Here is a 20,992-nt window from a genome sequence, read left to right as displayed (position 1 = left end):
CAGAAATGCAGGTTGATCTCTCATAAAAGCGGCAAAACTTCAGCTGTGGGGAAGTGTTGTTCTCGTGGCTTTGTGCGGGGGCGGTGGCAGTGTTGAAAGTGTATCGATCTCCACGGCTGAGCTTTTGACCCGTGGGTCGAGCTCCAAGCAAACAATGGCGGCTTGTTTTTTCATTTCTTAGAATTTCAACAGCAATGAATATGTGTGTGTGTGTGTGCGCGTGTGTGTACAGTGAGGACAGGACATACTCCTTTACCCCTTTAATAGACATTTTGGTCAACATGGATTTTGAACACTTGTGCAACTGATGCATGACACTTAAATGTTGCTCTAGTTTCTTTGGTATGAAGGACACTGTACATGTGCCTCTAATGTCTACGCCGCTTAAAAATACAATATTTATATGATCGATTGGCTCTTGTGCAGAAAATATGTGAAGAATAAGGAGAATTATATGCAAAGACTTATCGTTTAAACCTCATAGTCATAAAAACGTCATGAAAAAAGGCCTGAATGCTCATAAGCCTTAACTATAATACAGTACAGATGAAAGCAACAACGCATTTTAAGTCACAGAGTGAGAGCGAGACGTCAAAGTGCTCATTAAATATTATCAGCTCAATCTCACTGTTAAGACAATGTCTAATTAAACAGCAGGTCATATGGGATTCTCAGCAGTCAACAGATTACTGTACATTATTATGTGCAGGCACAGTGAGTGCTGTGATGCTGCGATGCCACCGTGTGGTTAATGAAGTCAACTGAACTTGAGTATTTCTGCCACACATGCAGAACCCCTCATGTCTATTCATTTGTACGGTGTTAGACCAAGTCGCTGACGAACTGTGTAATGATGGGGATAACAGCATTTTGTGTTTTATCTGAAACTATAGCCCAAACGACAAATTATTTCTGCCGGCAGCCAAAAGCAAACACAATCATTAAATGTTGCCTTGAGGGAAATTGTGTGACACAGATAAAGAGTCAACCCGGCCCTTTGTGTCCTCGTTCGGCTTGTTTTTGGAAACTGGGCTAATAAGCATATCTTCATAAGAAAGCGTGCACTGCGGGGGGGGGGGGGGGACTCAGAAGTTCATGTGAGGTAGGAGGAAGCAGCAGTAGAGCAGGAGCCACAGGACCACGAGCATTTCCAGCTCTAATGGGGTCACGTCACAAGAGGCTGCTGAAGACTGGAGACTGAATCCTCCCTCTCTGTTGGACAGCAGATAAAACACACAAGTGTTACGTTCAGACTAAAGAGAGGCACTTTACGTCCATGTTTCTTATGAGGAAATAGAAATTAAAGCCATAAACACAGATAGAAATGTAAATGTATAGTCTTTGTTAATGCGTTTAACATTGATTGACCAGAGAGGGCGGAAAATGACGTTGTGTGTTTGGCAATATCCAATATACATATGGAGTTTGGAGGGTGGTGTCTTTGGCATTTATGTGCTCTAGTGTTAGCTGCAAATGTTAGCATTTATGTGCTCTAATGTTAGCTGCAAATGTTAGCATTTATGTGCTCTAGTGTTAGCTGCAAATGTTAGCATTTATGTGCTCTAGTGTTAGCTGCAAATGTTAGCATTGATGTGCTCTAATGTTAGCTGCAAATGTTAGCATTTATGTGCTCTAGTGTTAGCTGCAAATGTTAGCATTTATGTGCTCTAGTGTTAGCTGCAAATGTTAGCATTTATGTGCTCTAATGTTAGCTGCAAATGTTAGCATTTATGTGATCTAATGTTAGCTGCAAATGTTAGCATTTATGTGCTCTAGTGTTAGCTGCAAATGTTAGCATTTATGTGCTGTAGTGTTAGCTGCAAATTTTAGCATTTATGTGCTCTAGTCAGTGTTAGCTGGGATCAGCTCCAGGCCCCCGCGACCCTGTTAGGGACAAGCTGTTGACGATGGATGGATGGATAGTTTTAGCTGCAAATGTTAGCGTGCTTCGCTAACTAGCATACTAATTACAGTAAGAGAAAACGACTACAATTTTCTTCATCATTTACCTCACCCCTCAAATATTACACCGGTACAACCCCTCAATTGAAAATATCGGTTTCAGATGTGGTATTGCTGAGGGTACCATGTCACACTGCACGTGGCAATGCTCTAAAGTAACTACATTTTGGTAGGCTACGATATATGCGGCACGCTAACTAAAATCATGGAAAATGATGAATGAATGAAAATCTGCTAGCATCCAAATCCATCTGAAGTCTACGTTAAAAGTTTACTTCTGTGTGAAATGGAGGAACCATTTCAAACCTCCACCATTATCATTGTAAAATGCGCCATGTGCCATGCTTAATTGGGCAGGCTCAAATGTAATTACAGTATAATTTAGTGCTTAGCGAATGGTCAATCGAGCTTGTCCTCGTAAATCACAAATGCCACAACCTACCTGAATGTCTGAGAAGTTGCGCTGCAGGCAGAAGTCCAATTATTCTCAGCACCGCGGAGGTTAACACCTCCATTAGTGTCATTTTGAGGGCCAGTTTTACCGGGATGCTCTATTGTTGTTTCCTTCTCGTCAGTGATTTTACGTCTCTTCCTCTTATGTTCCCCGTCTTTCTCCTCTAATGCTCTAATTCCCTCAAAATCCTTTGAACTCGTGACTTCATCACTGTAATTTTCCTTGTCTTCGTCTTTACAAGTTAAATCTCCCCCTTTGAGCACATTGTGTTTCCCGTCATTGTCTTCTTTTGTGTTAACTCCACTTGCCCCGGCTCCTCTGTCTTCATAAACAGCCACATCAGTGAACATCTTTTCATTTACTCCTACTTTGAAACTTTCTAATTTCCAAACACTTTGCTGATTTTCCGTCTCTTTCACGTTCACAATGCTCGCTTCTTCTTCGCCTGACTTTCCGTCCTGCCCTCCTTCAAACGTCGTAAGACTTTCTTCCTCTCCTTCTTTGTCTAACGCTCTCTTTTCACTCACTTGTCCACGTTTTTCAAAAGGGCCTCTTTCAGTCTCTTCCTCAACCTCTGCCTTCAAACTGGCCACTTCAAAAAGCTTTGTATGCTTGGTTTCACCCACCAGAGCCTCTCTTTCATCACCTCCATGCTTCACCAGCCTGGCATTCTCTGTCTTCTCCTTCTTCCTTTCCTTCTCCCAATAATCACCACCATCATTTCTCTGTCCTCTAACAAATCTCTCATCTTCACGTTCCTCTCTGCTGACGCCGTCTTCCTCTGGCTCAATGTCAAACACAGCCATAGTGTTTGCCATCTCTCTGGGAGTACTTGCATGATTGTCAGTGCTGTGGACCGTTACCTGAGCCTTGGCTTCTGAATCAACATGTTGTGCAAGCGAGCCTGCTCGATGTTTACTTCCTCTGACATTTAACGCCTCACGTACTTCCAGATGTTTTGAATCTTCAATCCGATGTCCGTTCAGGAGCATTTCTTCCTCCGATTCTTCTTCCACCCTTGGCACTTGTTTTTTCAGCTGATTAAACGGTTGAAAAACCTCTTTATTCAGATCCAGGATGTAGCTGTAGGCCTCCTCTTCATCTGAGTCCAGTGCTGACAGGCAGTACAGTCCTTCCTCTGAGCTCAAAGAGAAGTTACTTTGCTCCACTCTTGGTTTGCCGTCGCCCTGATCCACAGATGCTTTCTCCATCCATGATCGGATCTCCTGGCTGACTACGCCTGCGTCCAGTGGACTGGGCGGCTGTAAGTTGCTTCCACACCTGCTTTTCTTTTTGTTGGTGGCTTCACTTGTGCTCCCCGGGGATCTTCTGGACCACCGTTTCCACAGTCGCTGCTCGTTGCTCTTCTCCATCCCGTGGAGCAAAGCTTGGGCTTCTGGGTCGTCAGCGAGGGTCTCTCCAAAGCTGACGGATTCAAGTGAGCCAAAATTTGGGATCTCAGGAACTTCAATATCTGTTGTATGATCCTGTAATATAAGGTTTATTAGTGACAGTTATATTATATCACTGAAATGATACCCCAAAATAAGTGTCTTTGGTAAATAGTGTTTGTGCATGCGTTTGTCTAAGTGTGTTAAAGGAATCTGGCCGTGCAGTCTGACGTTACACCCTTTCAAAATAAGATTTCTGGGTCCAAACGCTCCGTTGAAACAAAACAGACACAACGGCCGAACATGTGAACAGTTACGACCACCTCTTTGGTCAGTTAGACTCTTTTTCATCCATAAGAAAGGTAAGATGACAATTACGTTGTTTCTTAAAAACAACGAGGAGCTTCATATTTAACAGACTGATATGAGAGTGGTATCAACTTTCTCATCTTACTCTCAGCGAGAAAGAGAAAAAGCAACAAACTATTCAAATCCACACTAACCTCATCTCTGCCTGAACGATGCCCCAGGAACATGGACACATAGGTGATGATGGACTGCTCATCTAGTGAGGAGCCTAACACATCTGCGGAAAGAAGAGTAGACAGTTTGGTCGCACTTACACTGTCCTTCCGTACCGTGCCCCAGCACGTTTCACGGCTAAAGTCTGGTTCCTTTGACCAGTGTGAGTGCAACCATACCGCTCCTAGGAGTGGCAAGGTTGCCGTCCACGGCCCGTTTGAGAGAGGTGGGCTTTAGTAAAGCACGTTTGCACATGTACGACACGAGCGCGAGGCCTACGCCGGTTCTGAGGTCATTTCCTGTGCGCCTGTTGGGACATAGAAAAAAGAAGGAGGGACCATGCGCGGACATTTCAAACAATGGCGGTGAAAGGTTCACGTTGGTGTGATGCGGAGGTGGAGTGTTTACTGCAGATTTGGTCGATGAAAAGATTCAAAAACAGTCGACAAGACGCACAAAAACTCAGAGGTCTACGGAAAGATCTGGAAACAAAGCCACGCATCGCCATGACGTCATCAATGCGTGTGACGTGTTACGGCGTGATGACGTATAGGCAGTAAGAAGCATTCGCCGAGGCCCAGGTAGTGTGAGTACAAACGGGCCTGGAGGGGGGGACAAGGACCCTAAAGCACGGGGCACGGGAGGGAGGCACAGTGTGAGTGCGCCCTTAGTGTACATTAGCGGGGTAGGCTGTTACTAAGGAGACCATCCAGCTGTTGAAGGACCAGTTCGAGCCTCCGTGGGATATTGAAGTGATATACACAGTATTTACCTTGAGAGGTCAGCTTCTACTTTAGTCTGCGATGGGAAAAGTGCTGATTTCCCTTTGTGGATGAAAATGGATCAGTGAGGCACTTCTTAGTCAGTGCGCTTTTACCTTCAGGCTCCAGCAGAGGGGGTATATCCAAACTGCGATGGGCTATCACGAAGGCCAGCTGCAGGTTTTCTCTCGGCTCTCTGGACAGGCTCCCCCGCAGGTCAACCAAGGCTGGGTTTATGGACTTGATCATGGCTAGGAACGCCAGCCCACTCCTCCAGCTCTTCCCAAAATCAAACACCTCCACCCCAAACCTGCACATTTAAAACGGCATAACAGAAGAACATAACCTCCACATAGCCAGCTCACACACGATTAGGTTCGGGATGCTTTGTTGACAGGGACCACTTTGTAAGCAGTTGGATCTCCTTCAGACTCACTTTGATGTGCATCTTTGGACCCACTGCAGTAGAGTCTGGATTGCTTTCCCGTGGTACTTTGGCTCTCTGGCAGACTTTCTGCCTTTGCTTGGCACGGTGCTGCAGGAGTAGCTGCCAATGTCATTTGGCTGGGGTGAGAGGTCGCTGGAGGAGGGGTAACTGCTCGTTGATAAGGAGGAGAGGCTTGAAGACAAACGCTTCTGGAGGCCTCGAGTCACCTCCTTTACCTGTATTAGAGTGAAAAAGAGTGTGTGTGTGTAAGGTCAGGGACACGAACTTAAGAATCAAAAACTATAACAGTGCTAAACACCGCAAATACCTTTACCTATGATGGTACAGGGTCTCTGCAATCCACTGTTTTTGTTTTGTCTGTCTGTGTGTGTGTGTGTGTGTGTGTGTGTGTGTGCACTTTAAGGGATTGTTCTGTAAATTTTGTTGTACGGGTCTCTATGTGTCCTGTGATAGACTGGCGTCCTGTCCAGGGTGGACCCCGCCTCACGCCCGATGTCAGCTATGATCGGCTCCAGCCCCCTGTGACCCCGACAGGGACAAGCGGTTGAAGATGAATGAATGGTACAATGACAATAAAGACGATTCAGTTCTATTCTAAACAAACATTAAGACAGTAGAGTGATGCATGATGGGGTAAAAACCTGCCTGGAAATACAGGATCATGTTCCAGATGAGGTTCAGAACAACAGAGGGGATCCCATCAGCGACGCTGGAGGCATCGATGCCGAGCAGCTTCACCTTAGAGACGGCAGGGGGGCGACGTCAATTGAAATCTAGTTTTTCCAGATTTGAATGTAAATGTAATAAACACCGAAGCAATATCACCGTATTGACTTCCAAGCAAACACGCTCACATGTCTATCATCCAGGAAAGACAGGGCCTTGGAAATGTTGTTCAGTCTGAAGATGCGGTGAGACGATGACCTGAACCTGTAAAGCTAATAAAAGAGATTACAGAGGGAGCCTTTATGAGTCGTTTATTTATTTATGCGTGATTGTTGACAGGTGAGATGGTGAGAAGATTGATGCCACTCTCTCCGTACAGCCAGCAACTGGTTAGCTTAGCTTAGCTTAGCATGACGACTGGAAACAGAGGGAAACTAGCTAGCTTGTGTAAAAAGGCAACAAAACCAGTACCTTTAGTTAACATGTTATATCTCTTTTGTTGTACAAAAACCTGACAATGAAGACAAGACAGCGAGACGTTACCGGTCACGTCCAAGAAATATTGCGGCACATAGCGCCACTTTAAAACCAGCACAGAGTGGATCACACGAATGACATTTATTGTGTAAATGTGTGAGTTTTGTGCTGGTTTGTGTAATTTGTTATCTTCAGACGGGCTAGATTCCTCCAGGTTTTGGGTTTTAATGCTATAAGCTAAGCTATCTGACCCCCTGGTTTTAGCTTAATATTTAGCTACAGACAACAAACAAAGACTGGTAAGAGTTAGCATGGCTCTGTTTAGCTGTTTCCCCGTTTCCTGTTTTTATGCTAGGCTAAGAAAAGAAAGTATGAACGTTTATTAGTCCCTCAAATATTCACACAAGCACAAACAGGTTCTATAAACATGCATTAATGGAGAAGTGTCAGAGCGCGAGGGGTGCCCCATGAGAAGCGCCCAGAGCAGTTTTGGGGTTCGGTGCCTTGCTCAAGGACACCTCGGCAGTGCCCAGGGGGTGAAATGGCACCTCTCCGCTCACCAATCCACCCTCCTCTCTTGGTCCGTACGGGGACTTGAATTGACGACCCTTCGGTTTCCAAGCCAAGTCCCCGTGGGCTGAGCCACTGCCGCCTCTAACGCTAACGCTAATGCTAACTGGCTGCAGCTACATTTTTTTGATTAATCTTTATTGAACATGTTAAAAAAAATAATAATACCCATTTAAATAAAATAAAATAAAGAGAATGAGCAGAAAAAAGGAAAGCAAAAAAGGAAAACAAGCAAATGGGATCCTCAGAATCCTAAGTGATAAATATATGACGATAAAAAATAAAGTCATGGTCAAAAGGATCGGAAGAAGCTTTTCTGGTTTTACCCCGTCTTATTTTTTTATAATTACTAATCCATAAAGTAAAGATTGAAATTGAATCAGTCGGATAAATCACAGCAAAACAACAATAAAGAGAAGAACAAGAGATAGAGAAGAAACAAAAACATCAACAACAAACAAACCAACAAACACAAGTTCAGTGCTGCAGCTCATAATAACTCAGTGTTTTGTCTTTAAAGAGTTTTTTAGTTTTGGTATATTAACAGTTGTTCCACAGACGAACAGCCTTTGTTGTAACACTGTAGTTTTGTTTTGTTCTTATTGGTGTTTTTTTTAATAAACAGGTTCCTCTCAACCTATACTATTAAAAAATATCAATATATATATATATATATGTGTGTGCTTTCTCTAAGTTAGAACAGCTCCTGGATGCTTTGAGGCGATTGGTGTTTATTTGCTTTGAACATTAATTGTTTAGTTTTATAGAAATTTAATTGTTTTAAGTCGGTAATTAACGGGAGTGCTGTAAATCTCCAGTCATGTATTTGGGTAGAAAGAGCATTTTGAAGTTGATTTATGCGTCATAAACGCTCACAAACACGACAACACGCTAAAATGGACCAGAGGACATCAGATATTTCCAGTGTGTCGCTGAGCTCTTACCAGCTTGCACCCGGACAGCTCCTCCAGCAGAGCCATCAGCACTCTGCCGTCCTGGATGTCCGTGAACAGGTCGTGCACTTGGACTGGAGGGTCACACTGAGAACGACACAGTGTAAACCTTACCGGCACCTGCATGCATGAGCTGAAGTGTGATGTCACAGTAGAGCTGTATTGACTTGTGCCGTACCTTCTGCAGAAACACATTCATCCACCTCGTGAAGGTCCTCCTCTGCACGGCTTTCCTCTCATCTGGGGAGCAAACACAGCAGTTTGTGTGCTTTAACCGAGAGCACATGGGTTTGTTTTGTGTTAAATACGTTAAAGTGGCAGAACATTGACCCCAAAAGACTGCAGGCATTGTGAGAGTGTGCAGTAAAACCATCGATACTCCACTCACGGACATCACCGTCTTGTACAAAACCAGGGCCCTGAGCAGGTTGAATGTATTTGACTTATCGTTTCCTAAATATAATCCAGCTTTTCTTGCAATTCATAGGTTGTAAAAGAATGTGCTTTAAATGTGGTTACCTGTGTATAAACTACTCCTTTAGGTGGAAAAAACAGCCTCCTGATCCAGAATATCACCTATAGTGTGAGGCAGGACTCACAGGTTTAATGTGCCCAGATGCACGACTGACAGGTTTAGAAAATCCTGGGTTCCATCGGCTGTTGGCCTTCTTAACCATTAACAGCACTGTGGTTACTTTACCTCCTTATTCTATCCAGTTTGTATCCAGTGAGGCACTTTGATGATTGTTAACTGTTGTCCCACGTCACTCATGTCGTTGTGTCTTCCATCTCCTTTAACTATGAGCTCTTTGTCATCGTGTGTGTCATTATTGTGCATTTTGCTGTTGTTCTTGCTGCTGACTGTGCTGCAAGTAAAGATCTCTTGACTTGAATATGAAGAGATGTGTTTGTACTCTCCGTCGTGTCGTATTTCTTCACGCCAAACACGAGAGCACACCCAAATAAAGTGTGTGTGATTGGGCAATCAGACGCCACGGTGCCAAACAAACCTACCTGTGCATTCAGGGGAACTCAGATAAGGGAGGAAAAGACAACGAAGTGTACAGTTGTACAGTGATTTACTGTGACGTAGCATTATCACATAGTGGGTGAGTATTCAGCATCGACATGAGACAGTATTACTTCCCAGTACCTTGAGGCTGCTGCTGCACGCGTTGATCACTGATCTCCCCCGCTGACTTCTTGTGTGAATCCCCGCTGGCCTTCGCCTGCATCCTCATTTAACGCACTTGTCACCTCTCACATATGATCCACTGTGGGGATAAGACGGGAGAACAATTCAAAATGTCAGGCACTTGTAGCAATTAGAGGTGCTCTCCGGTTTCCTTCCAGACTGCAGATGAAGCACCGGCAGGAGAGTAAGGCAGTGTTGTCTTGCCCGAACACGCTCAGAGGTGCGTATGAACCCTGGCTTCCACTCCCCTGGGACAACTCATCCAGGATCCTATTGGCAGGCTGCGGCTCATAAAACCCCGCGGAGGCAGTCACATAACATCTTTAACCATTAAAACGAAGGAATCAGCCGGGATCGCTGGAAGGTTACAGGTGGTGTGGTTTCCCCGCGGAGGCCTGGGATCAATCATGTTGACGTGGTCCTTTGACTTCAGCGTGTTCAGCTCAGGCTTAAGGAAAGAAAAGTCTGGCTTTCACAACAGGAACGAGCAGGAACCAAGGTTTTTTACTTCATATGTGATTTCTGTAGAGATGGCCTGAGAGCAGTGGCACGTAGACATTTTTAGCGGCAGTAGCTCAGTCCATAGGTGACTCGTCTGGGAACCGTAGGGTCACCGGTTAGAGTCCCTGTGTTGGCATGAATGGAGCGTGGACTGGTGGCTGGAGAGCTGCTGTTGAGCGAGGCACCGAACCCCAAACTGCTCGGGGCGCCGATCCATTGGCAGCCCACTCTCTCTAACATCTCTCCATTGATTGCATGTATATAGGTCCTGTTTGTGCATGTGTGTATTTCAGGCATGTGTGTGTGTGTGTGTGTGTGTAACATGAATAATAACAGAGTGAAAAAATTGAATTTCCCCTTGCGGGATTAATAAAGTAATAATTCTTCTTCTTCTTTTATTCTGGTAAACCTGCAACTGGAACTCGTTTTAGACTTTAGGCCTAACACACACGGAGAAGTCGGCCTTCAGGGCATTCTTCCGTAAATCTCTAACGTTTAGTTTAACAGAACTACGCAGGAAAAGTCCGCCCTGGAGGCTCAGTTCTGCCGTTTGTTGGCCCACCTGCACCTCAGCACCGACAGCTGATGTCGCCGTCGTATGGAGCTTTTCAAAGAGACGTACTCTTGCGTAAACAGAGTAAAGCAAACAGAAACATTCCAAACGGTCCTAGTTTATTTCCTGTTGCAGTGAATGTGAATCACATAAGCTGACAGGAAGCTAACAAGGACCAAGGCTGTTGCCTAGCAATGGTATTCAGTTGCAAAGGTCCACACTAGACCAGTGGTTTCAAAAGTGGGCGCCTCAGAAAAATGGAGGGAACATGAGAAAAGAAAGGTGGTGTGTTGGTTAACACTATCGCCTCACAGCAAGAGGGTTCCTGGTTTGAATCCCAGCTGGGGTCCTTCTGTGTGGAGTTTGCATGTTGTCCCCGTGTCTGCGTGGGTTTTCTCCGGGTTCTCCGGTTTCCTCCCACAGTCCAAAGACGTGCAGGTGTTCGGTTCATTGATGACTCTAAATCACCCGTAGGTGTGAATGGTTGTCTGTCTCTGTTCGTCTCTATGTGTCCTGTGATAGACTGGCGTCCTGTCCAGGGTGGACCCCGCCTCACGCCCATAGTCAGCTGGGATCGGCTCAACAAAAACTGTTGATAGTTGATATATTTTGTAGCATTGTCGGTGGGTTTGCAAAGGGGGTCCCCGGCCACAAGCTACTCGGCTTTGAAATTGAGTTTGATGCTTGTTTTTAACAGGACAACTGGATGAACGGCGAGCTTCCTGTGCTGAATAGGTCCGATTATGTGCTTTTATTGACTTTAATCTGTTTATTTTGTCAGTAACCTCTAATTCAGCGTTTCATTTAGGACGTGTAACGGGGAAAGGCCCTTAAGAATATGCGCAGGAGCCTAAATTCTCCTTTTGGATCTTAAGACGATGCAATGAAACGTGTGTAAAACAAACACAACTCCATTTATTCCAGTTCTGTGTTCCTCCTCCGACCTCGGCAGAGGACGGCGATGCATGTTTGATGAGTGAAATACATCAGGAGGCAGAATCACTTATGAGAAACCTGTAGTTTGTTACATGCATCATTTATAGATCATAACAGCACAGGCTGGAGTTAGTTCAACAGAGATGTGAAGGTTAAATTAAAGACGACCACAAATCAGATCAATGTGGAACCAGAGGCTTCATATATTGTGGAAACAACCCTTTTCCACCCCCTCAACAGACCCACTTTAGTTCAGGGGCCACATACTGGTCTCAAACGGGCCACACCAGTAAAACAACCGCCTAATAACTGGTAAATAACAACAATTCCAGATGTGTCCCCTTCGTTTAACGTAGGACGTACCAGCTCATTCTGAAAACGGCCACAATTAACGAACAATGTACAAAACAGACGATGAAGAGCCGGAGACATCCTGAGGAAAATAAGGAAGAGGAGAACGGACACACTAGTGCGAGCTCCTCCTCCTCTTCTTCTTCTTCCTCCTCCTCCCTCTTCCCCCCCTCTCCACCTCCTCCTCCCCATCTTCTTCTTCTTCTTCTTGCCCCCCCCTCCTCTCTTCTTCCTCCTCCTCCTCCTCTTGTTCAGACTGGTTGGAGCTGATAGAAAGGCAGCAGTTACTGAAATATCTACTGGTGCCAACAGAGGAAAGCAGGAGAGCATCTGTGAACACACAACACCACCGACTTTCTACAGAGAGGGAACAGCATCAGCAGACCACACTGACCCTTTATTAAGCACCAGGTGTGCCTAATAAAGTGGCCACCGAGTGCAGTTTCTGATTAATAAGAGAAGTTGCTGTAAAGTGGATGAAGCGTGTCCAGAAAGTTGTTATTGTGACAGACGACAGTGCTCGACAGGAGGAGCTCACCCTGCTTCAAACAATATCCAGCTGTCAGAATATTTCTCTACCTGCCTCAAGAAAGGTGACGGCCACGGGGCGAGACCATCACCGCCGTGGGAAGCAGGATTATGTCCAAGGAACATCGCACGTGAAGCTCCCGAGCCTCCGGAAGTCACGCCTTTTCATTCTTTGAGTTGCTTTCTGCAACCTTGTTGTGCCCGCGAGCAATAGGCCTTGCAAGGAGCAGCTTCACAAGGCTGCAAAGACCGAATCACGTCAAGACACACACGGACATTTACTTACCTGTGTCACCTTCGTTTCACGTAACCATTACACTCACTCATCTTCAGCCTCTTATCCGGGGTCGGGTCTCGGGGGCAGCAGCTTTAGCAGGGGACCCCAAACTTCCCTTTCCCGGGCCACATTAACCAGCTCTAACTGGGGGATCCTGAGGCGTTCCCAGGCCAGTGTGGAGATCTCATCCCTCCACCTGGTCCTGGGTCTTCCCCGAGGCCTCCTCCCAGCTGGACGTGCCTGGAACACCTAGAATTTAGTACTCGGATGTGAACAAATTGCATGACAACCCAACGTTCGTGAAGAGTCACGTTTTTTTTATTAAAACACATCATATTCAAATGTAGAGGATTCCCAACGACTCAACAATCCTGTCGAGTGCAAAGTTTAGAAAAACACATTCTGGCAAACTCAAGAAGCCTCTGAAGACAACAGCACGCCTGGTCTGATGTCTGACACATGACCGCTACAAATCATTCAGGGAGATTACGTAAAAGCATAATTAACATGTCTCTTTTCCAACTCTGACCACTGGCGATCGACCGATACGGACTGATGGTATCTTCAATTTACATCAGAAAAATGACACAATGATGATGACAAACGTTACGAGTCTCAATTTTTAATAAAGGAACATGTATTGAACTCAAAAAAAGCGCCTCAACTTTTGAGATCTGCGAAATGTTATTTAAAATACGTGTAGCATTCCCTGTAATATTTGTTTCGATATCAGCCTGTTAGGCGCTCACGTTCATGAATGAAGGGATAAACTGTGATAGAAGAGTCAGCAGAGGTAAAATGATTCGTTTTGAAAACACTGACATGTCAGTTCTGATGCTATTTCAACACTGGTCTTAGTGGTGCGACGTCACGTACAAAGTTTGAGAACCACTGTTATTCGATGAATCGCTTGGTAATAGAAAAAACGTCCATCCCTGTTTATCAAAGTTCAAGATGATGTCTTAAAGTTCTTCAGTCCAAAACCCAAAGCTATTCAGGTTAATGTGCTAGAAAACGGCGAGAAAATCAACGCTCCACATCCGAGAGGCTGAAACTAGGAAACTTGAGTGCACAGTGTTTGGTACCGGGCTCTGAAATGGATTTTTTTTGAGCCGATATTTGGAGCTGATTCAAATTACACACTGAAAACAAATGTTACGAGTCTCAATTTAACAAAAAAGTAACATTTATTGAACTTTAAGTAAGCGTCTCCAGCACCACGGAGCTGCCTGTGGACGCCTGTCTGTAAATAAAGCCGTGAAAAAACTATCGGTGAAAGCAGCAGCCCGCGTCGGCCGATACGATGCACCGAAGAAACGCAGATATCGGTCGCTGATGTGTCGGTCGGTCACTACTGACCACCATGGTGTGATTAAACACTTCACAAGGGGCGTGCTGTCTCTGAGGCAGGCCATCCAGGTCTTTCTGGTAGGACTGGGGAGCACATTAGGGCTGCAACTAATGATTATTCTCATTATCAACCGATCTGACGAGTGTTCCTGAGCTTAATCGATCAAACGCTTGGTACTTGAAAACGCCACAAAATGGTGGAAAATGTTCCTCAGGGTGCAGTTTCGCCGAGGAAAGCAAGTCCACATCTGAGAGGCTGAAAACTACACAACTGCAGAGCACATTGTCTTGTTCAGGGCTCTGAAATGTTTAAAAGGGGTTGTTGTGTGATTCTGGTCTTCATGATCACACACAAGCGTCCAGGAAGTAACGTTACCACGGTGCATCAACCCCCAGTGCCCGGTCCTGGCAGAGGGGACCCGGGTCATTTCTTCCCCATGATGAAGCTGGGAGCCTCGGCATCGTCGTCAGCCTCCCTCTCCTCCTCGTCCTCCTCTTCCTCGCTGCTCTCCTCGCTCTTCTCTTCGCCGTCGTTCTTGCTCTTGGACTCCAGCTTCGCCTTCTTCGCCATCAGCCGTTTCTGCTTCAGCTTTTCCCGCTTCTTCCTGCGCTTCGCCGTCCTGTCGTCGGCCGCCTGTTTGTTCTGCTCCACCTTATCCAGGTAGTCCTGGTCCTCGTCCTGCTTGTCTGCTATTTTGTCCAGAAAGTCCTGCCGCTGGTACTCTCTGCGGCGGAGGTGCCGGTAAACATGGAACTCCCCGCTGCCCGCCCCGGCGCTGGAGCCCATCACGTCCCGGACGAACTCCGGTGGAGCCCGCGGGTTCCACTCCTTGGGCCGGTCCGGGATGGGAGCGGGCTTGTCCGGGTTCCGCATTAACCTCTCCAGCTTCAGACGCTGTTCTTCCGCCGGAGTTTTGGCGATTATCAGCGGCTGAGCCTCTTTTCCACCAGGTTTCCCCGGCTTGTTGTTCTTCTGCGTGTGCGCCGCCATCTTTGAATTGACCGTCTTCTTCCTCTTTGCTCCGGAAGTTCTTGTTGGCTTCCGTTGTGAAGGCGAACAGAAGGAGGATGGGATACCGAGAAAATGTCTGTAAGACTTGGTTTAATAATAGTTGAGAACTTTGGTCCCAGCAGCTGAAATCCTCTAGATCAGAGCTGTCAAACTCCAATTCACACTGGGACAAATTTAAAAATCATCAACTCAAAATATAAGAAAACTGCCAAAACCATTCATATACACTCTATGTTCAATGTTTATTTTTAAACTCTCTTGAATATTATATGTATTAATGACTATTATATATATATATATATATTATATGTTTGTTTGCTGCTATTGTTTCTTATTAGAAGAAGGAGAATAATTCCTTTTTATTTATCCTGCAAGGGAAATTCATTTTCTTTCACTATGTTATTAAAATAATTCATTTAAGATTTACAAAAATTAAATTACAAAAATGTCTGAACTTCGGGCTTAATATCTGGTACACTAATATAGAACAATTGAAAGTATTACGTTTAAAAGTTGCTACTTTTGTATGGCACTGTTTTTCTCAGTGTACATAACTTTATTGTGTAAATAAATGTCCCAGCCTCCTTATTTTAGCCTCGTCTGTTTCCCGGAAATACCCCTCCTCCTTTTTTTTTTTTTTAAACATTTACCTTCCTCCTCTTAGTTTAAAAATCCTAAACTGATTAAACACGCGACGGTGACTATGTTAACATTTATTTATTTAAGTTAAATCGTCACTTTGAATATAATTCCTTGTGTAACCATAGTGATTGACGGGTGGCTCAACCAATAGGAAAGCGTATTGAAATACTTCCGGGTGCAGCTGTCCAATCACGCGTCAGATCCCGCCTCTTCTCGCGAGAGTTGACTGATTAGTTACTCTGGCTCGTTGAGAAGCTGAAGACGACATTTTCCCCTCTCTCTCAAAGACAGGAGTTCACCAAAGACCATGAACACTTTAATTAGATCCACGGTGAGGTGTCTGCGGGCGGGGGCGGCGGTTTACCGGCCCAGACAGCCGTCCCTGGCCCTGGCCGCGGCCCCGGCGGCCCGGTTCCTGTGCGCGGCCCCGGACCTCCAGAAGGACCTCGGTGAGATGGTGAAGAAGGACAAAGTGGTGGTGTTCATGAAGGGCACCCCGGAGCAGCCCATGTGTGGCTTCAGCAACGCCGTGGTGCAGATCCTGCGGATGCACGGGGTGGATCACTACGCTGCCTACAACGTCCTGGAGGACTCGGAGCTCCGGGAGGGTGAGGGAGCGACCCGGTGCATGTTTATGTATTCAGTAATGCAACAGTCAGGACACTTAAACAGGTGGATCCAGTCTTTAAAACACTAATAAGACAGGTTTAATGTTTACTTTAATATTTACATACATTTACAAAGGTTGAGCAACTGAAAACAAACTCAACAAAGGGGAATCAAATTTATATTAAGTGTTTTTTGCAACACTGCATTAAAATACCACAGGTGTCAGTGAACTTGCCCTATATATATATATATATATATATATATATATATATATATATATATATATATATTATTTCCTTTATATAATTCATTTATTGCACCTGTTTAATTTGTTTACTTATTATTTAGTTCTATATATTTTATAATATTTGTCCTACTATATATTATTTATTTATTTATACATCTATTGTTTGCATATGTTTAGTCCTGACTCTGGGGACACAGAGCAGACCTGTCCCATGTTTAGTCCTGACTCTGGGGACACGGAGCAGACCTGTCCCATGTTTAGTCCTGACTCTGGGGACACAGAGCAGAGCTGTCCCATGTTTAGTCCTGACTCTGGAGACACAGAGCAGAGCTGTCCCATGTTTAGTCCTGACTCTGGGGACACAGAGCAGACCTGTCCCATGTTTAGTCCTGACTCTGGGGACACAGAGCAGACCTGTCCCATGTTTAGTCCTGACTCTGGGGACACAGAGCAGACCTGTCCCATGTTTAGTCCTGACTCTGGGGACACAGAGCAGACCTGTCCCATGTTTAGTCCTGACTCTGGGGACACAGAGAAGACCTGTCCCATGTTTAGTCCTGACTCTGGGGACACAGAGCAGACCTGTCCCATGTTTAGTCCTGACTCTGGGGACACAGAGCAGACCTGTCCCATGTTTAGTCCTGACTCTGGGGACACAGAGCAGACCTGTCCCATGTTTAGTCCTGACTCTGGGGACACAGAGCAGACCTGTCCCATGTTTAGTCCTGACTCTGGGGACACAGAGCAGACCTGTCCCATGTTTAGTCCTGACTCTGGGGACACGGAGCAGACCTGTCCCCTGTGTAGTCCTGACTCTGGGGACACAGAGCAGACCTGTCCCCTGTGTAGTCCTGACTCTGGGGACGTCTCTCTTAACGGCAGACCTAACCCTCCTGTGGTATTTGAGTGTCAGGTTGTTATCAGGGCGCTGCAGCAGGACCGGAGGGCGTGGCGGCGCTCCTCTAACTGGAACACGACACCGTCAGTACGGCCTTTTACAGCGACTCCAGCCGTAACAGGAACCTTTTCTCTTTTAAACAATGACTCCACGCGTGTGACGGACGAGGAAACGTTTCTTTAACGCCAAGAGTCGACCTGGAATCCACCCAGAATCCACTCGACGTGGGTTTAACCCTCAAACACCGTTTATCCTCAATCCAAGAATTTAAACCTCCAGAAAATGATTCTAATCAAAGCTGCTGAGCTTTTATTTTATGTTTTTATTTAACAAAATAAAGTTTCTTATATTACAGAAGTTAGAGTGATTCTTCTTCTTCTTCTTCTTCTTCTTCTTCTCCTTCTTCTTCTCCTTCTTCTTCTCCTCCTTCTTCTTCTTCTTCTCCTTCTTCTTCTTCTTCTCCTCCTTCTTCTTCTTCTCCTCCTTCTTCTGTCTTCTTCTCTGTCTTCTTCTGTCTTCTTCTCCTCCTTCTTCTCCTCCATCTTCTTCTTCTTCTTCTCCTCCTCCATTTCTCCTTCTTCTTCTCCTCCTCCTTCTTCTTCTTCTTCTTCTCCTCCCTCTTCTCCTTCTTCTTCTTCTCCTTCTCCTCCTTCTTCCTCTCCTCCTTCTCCTTCTCCTCCCTCTTCTTCCTCGTCTTCTTCTTCTCCTCCTCCTCCTCGGGACACGGAGCAGACCTGTCCCATGAAATCCCGAACAAGGCCTGAAACTCCTATCTTGAAAGGCCGTTACGTTGTGTCTTAACAGCCTGACTGTGTTTGAGTTTATCTCTGAGTGACACCGATGCCGTCTGCCTTCCACAGGAGTCAAGGTCTTCTCCAACTGGCCCACGATCCCTCAGGTGTACTTCAGCGGCGAGTTCGTGGGGGGCTGCGACATCCTGCTGCAGATGCACCAGAACGGGGACCTGGTGGAGGAGCTGAAGAAGCTGGGCATCAGCTCGGCGCTGCAGGACGCTGAGAAAGAATCCAAGTAGAGGAAGAGGAGGACGGACGTCGAAGCGCTGACGAGACGGAGGACACGTGTATCAGGTTTAACCCCGCTCTCAGACGACGGGGGCACCCACAGAAAAGGAGGCGTGTAAGCAGTCTCGGTGGCAGCGCTGCATCTCAAGCCGGGGACATTTTGGCTTTTACGACGCTTCTTAAAGGGTTGGGAGTGTGATACAGAGCGTCCGCTGCGCTGCTTATACTCCTCTCAACGTGCACAGACCGTGCAGCTGACAGGCAGGGACAAAACTGGGACTCCCAAATCAGTTTTACCCTCAATTACATAAAGTTTTCCATAACTGAGACGTCACTTTCAGGGACAAATATTGATTATTGCAGCTTTAACATTTACCTCACTTAAAGTCAAAGTCTGGCCTAAAATCATCCCAGGGTCTTTTTTGGCAAATACACTCATCAAATAAGACAGCGAGACGTTTTTCTTTCGTGTTACAACCATCAACGGAGAGATCCCGGACAGTCGCTAACATTTAATAATTCCGAGGCAGCACGGTGAAGGCATTCAAAGGTCTTTTTTAACCACTAATGCTGCTGAAAATCACAGCAAACCTCTGCAGCAGCATGAGAAGAGTCGCTACACACAACACAAAGCAGCAACAGCGTAGTTAGTGAAGCCAGAGTTTATTAAAGAGTGTTTTAAAGACTTACCTACTGGCCCCTGTACCAGCTCCTCTCATAGTAAAGTCCATTACAGTGGATTACCAAAGTCAATCCCAAAGGAAGGAGCCCATTGCTGCTTTGTTGTGTGTGTAGGGACTCTTCTCATGCTGCTGCAGAGGTTTGCTGTTATTTTCAGCAGCATTAGTGGTTAAAAAAGACCTTTGAATGCCTTCACCGTGCTGCCCCGAGCTAATCACTGTTAGCCACATCCGGCTGTTAGCGACTGTCCTGGATTGCTCCGTTAATAGTTGTTACAGGGAAATGGATGAGTGTATTTGCCGAAAAAGAGCCTGGGATGATTTCACTTGAACCCACAGGTAAAATATTTTACTCATAATTTTCTGATTCACTAAATTCTAATCCTACAATAAAATATATAAAAAAAGATCCACACCAGCGTAGTCGTTGGAAGTGAAACCGCGTTGTTAGAGAACGCATTCACACCGAGGCCGATCCTTTACTGCCAGAGGGACACCGTCACCTTCCCTCCCTGTGTTTGTAATTCGTTTACACAACAATGGAGGCAGCCACGACCACCGTGCCCTCGGAAAGCCCTGCTACCTCTACTCACCCCCCCCCCTCCCCCTCACACACACACACACACACACACAAGAGAGTCTGTTTAAGTCCAAGTGAGCCTCAGGGTCCACCACGACTCAGATCTTTATAGAGCTGCACCAGGAAGAGACGCCACCCCACTGGAAACCTTCCAGATGCACTCGTCTGTGACTCCAGAGGAAGAACAAAGAGGGCGCGGCACTGCTGTTTATGTGTCAGGGCGTCATAAAGCAGCATAATAGTGTATATTTTTGGGTTTAATTTAACTTCTTTTATGAATTTACCACCTCGATGACCATGTAACGCACACGCAGCCTCACTACGTCTCATGAAACCAACACTGTTGTCCCCCGTTTGCTCGTCCTGCCAGCGCCCACAAACAAAGACGTGTCCCGAGCCGCTGAAGCGCAACAAACATACGAAACCTTTCTCTCTTTTCCCTGAAGACGACTGACGTGCAGAACATTTGGACAAACAGAAGCAGTTCCATTCAGAGCGTGTTGCGTCCGTCCAAGTCTGCGGTATTTGTTTATAGGAAAAGAGCTTTTTTTTGTTTTTTTGGGGGGGTGGGGGGTGTTTCTGACCCCCTGACCTCTGACCCCCTGACGTGTGTCCATCCTAGATGTTCCTCCTGCTGCACACAGTTGTATTATCAAAGCAATGGTCACGTAGTACACTGTAACATATTGTACATTGAAAGCATCTTATTAAATGTATTTTAGCTGCACGTAAACCCTGTACCTATTAAATATTTTGTGACACATAACGAGCGACCTGGAGGTGTTTTTTGTGTTTATTATTATTTACACAGAGATTAAAAAGGCAGTGAAGTCGACACAAACTGTGATCGGGATCAAACGAGCACAACGTGAGAAAATGAAGCACAACGGTGTTTCTTCAAAGCTGATGTTTTGGCGCACAGGAGGAGGAGCTCTGCACCCTCAGCTGTCCAGTGAAACTCAGTCAGTGTTTCAGCAGCTAAACTGGAACCAAGCCGGGTTTTTTCTAGTGTATAAATGTGTTTTTATGTGTGGATTATGTTTACATGCATGCACATAGTGTAGTACACCTCCATCTTCAAATGATATTCCATCAAAGTAGTTTGCTTTGTTGGTTTGTGTCTCCAGATCTGATTTCATCACGATAGTACATTGAAAGACTATGAATCATCACGAATGAACACTATTTTGTTCTGATGCTCACGGTCAGGGGTCGCGGGGGGCTGGAGCCGATCCCAGCTGACATCGGGCGTGAGGCGGGGTCCACCCTGGACAGGACGCCAGTCTATCACAGGGCACATAGAGACAAACACAGACAGCCATTCACACCTACGGGTGATTTAGAGTCATCAAGACAAGCGGTTGAAGATGAATGAATGCTGTCCGTCAACTAAGTCCAAAACACACC

The 20,992-nt window shown here is 45.8% G+C and overlaps 3 protein-coding genes across 3 annotated transcripts; 1 reads left to right on the top strand and 2 right to left on the bottom strand.

The window, feature by feature from the left end:
• Nucleotides 1–273: 273 nt before the first annotated feature.
• On the bottom strand, nucleotides 274–8,567 carry clmnb (calmin b). Its single transcript, XM_083933957.1, has 9 exons — nucleotides 8,383–8,567; nucleotides 8,196–8,291; nucleotides 6,393–6,476; nucleotides 6,143–6,276; nucleotides 5,527–5,769; nucleotides 5,207–5,400; nucleotides 4,311–4,393; nucleotides 2,405–3,903; nucleotides 274–1,212 (listed from the first exon to the last, which is right to left on the bottom strand). The coding sequence occupies exons 1-9, from the start codon at nucleotides 8,551–8,553 to the stop codon at nucleotides 1,086–1,088; spliced, it is 2,631 nt and encodes an 876-aa protein (XP_083790083.1). The 5' UTR covers nucleotides 8,554–8,567; the 3' UTR covers nucleotides 274–1,085.
• Nucleotides 8,568–13,060: 4,493 nt separating this feature from the next.
• On the bottom strand, nucleotides 13,061–14,886 carry prkrip1 (PRKR interacting protein 1; the record flags this gene model as incomplete). Its single annotated transcript, XM_083934215.1, has 1 exon — nucleotides 13,061–14,886. The coding sequence occupies one exon, from the start codon at nucleotides 14,884–14,886 to the stop codon at nucleotides 14,320–14,322; it is 567 nt and encodes a 188-aa protein (XP_083790341.1). The 3' UTR covers nucleotides 13,061–14,319.
• Nucleotides 14,887–15,785: 899 nt separating this feature from the next.
• Nucleotides 15,786–20,351, top strand: glrx5 (glutaredoxin 5 homolog). The gene is made up of 2 exons (XM_083934509.1): nucleotides 15,786–16,157; nucleotides 18,164–20,351. Exons 1-2 carry the CDS (start codon nucleotides 15,857–15,859, stop codon nucleotides 18,334–18,336), a joined length of 474 nt encoding a protein of 157 aa, XP_083790635.1. The 5' UTR covers nucleotides 15,786–15,856; the 3' UTR covers nucleotides 18,337–20,351.
• The last annotated feature ends 641 nt before the right edge of the window (nucleotides 20,352–20,992 follow it).

Source organism: Echiichthys vipera (assembly GCF_963691815.1).
Source record: "Echiichthys vipera genome assembly, chromosome: 19".
Taxonomy (NCBI): Eukaryota; Metazoa; Chordata; class Actinopteri; order Perciformes; family Trachinidae; genus Echiichthys; species Echiichthys vipera.
This window is presented reverse-complemented; position numbering and strand designations above follow the sequence as displayed.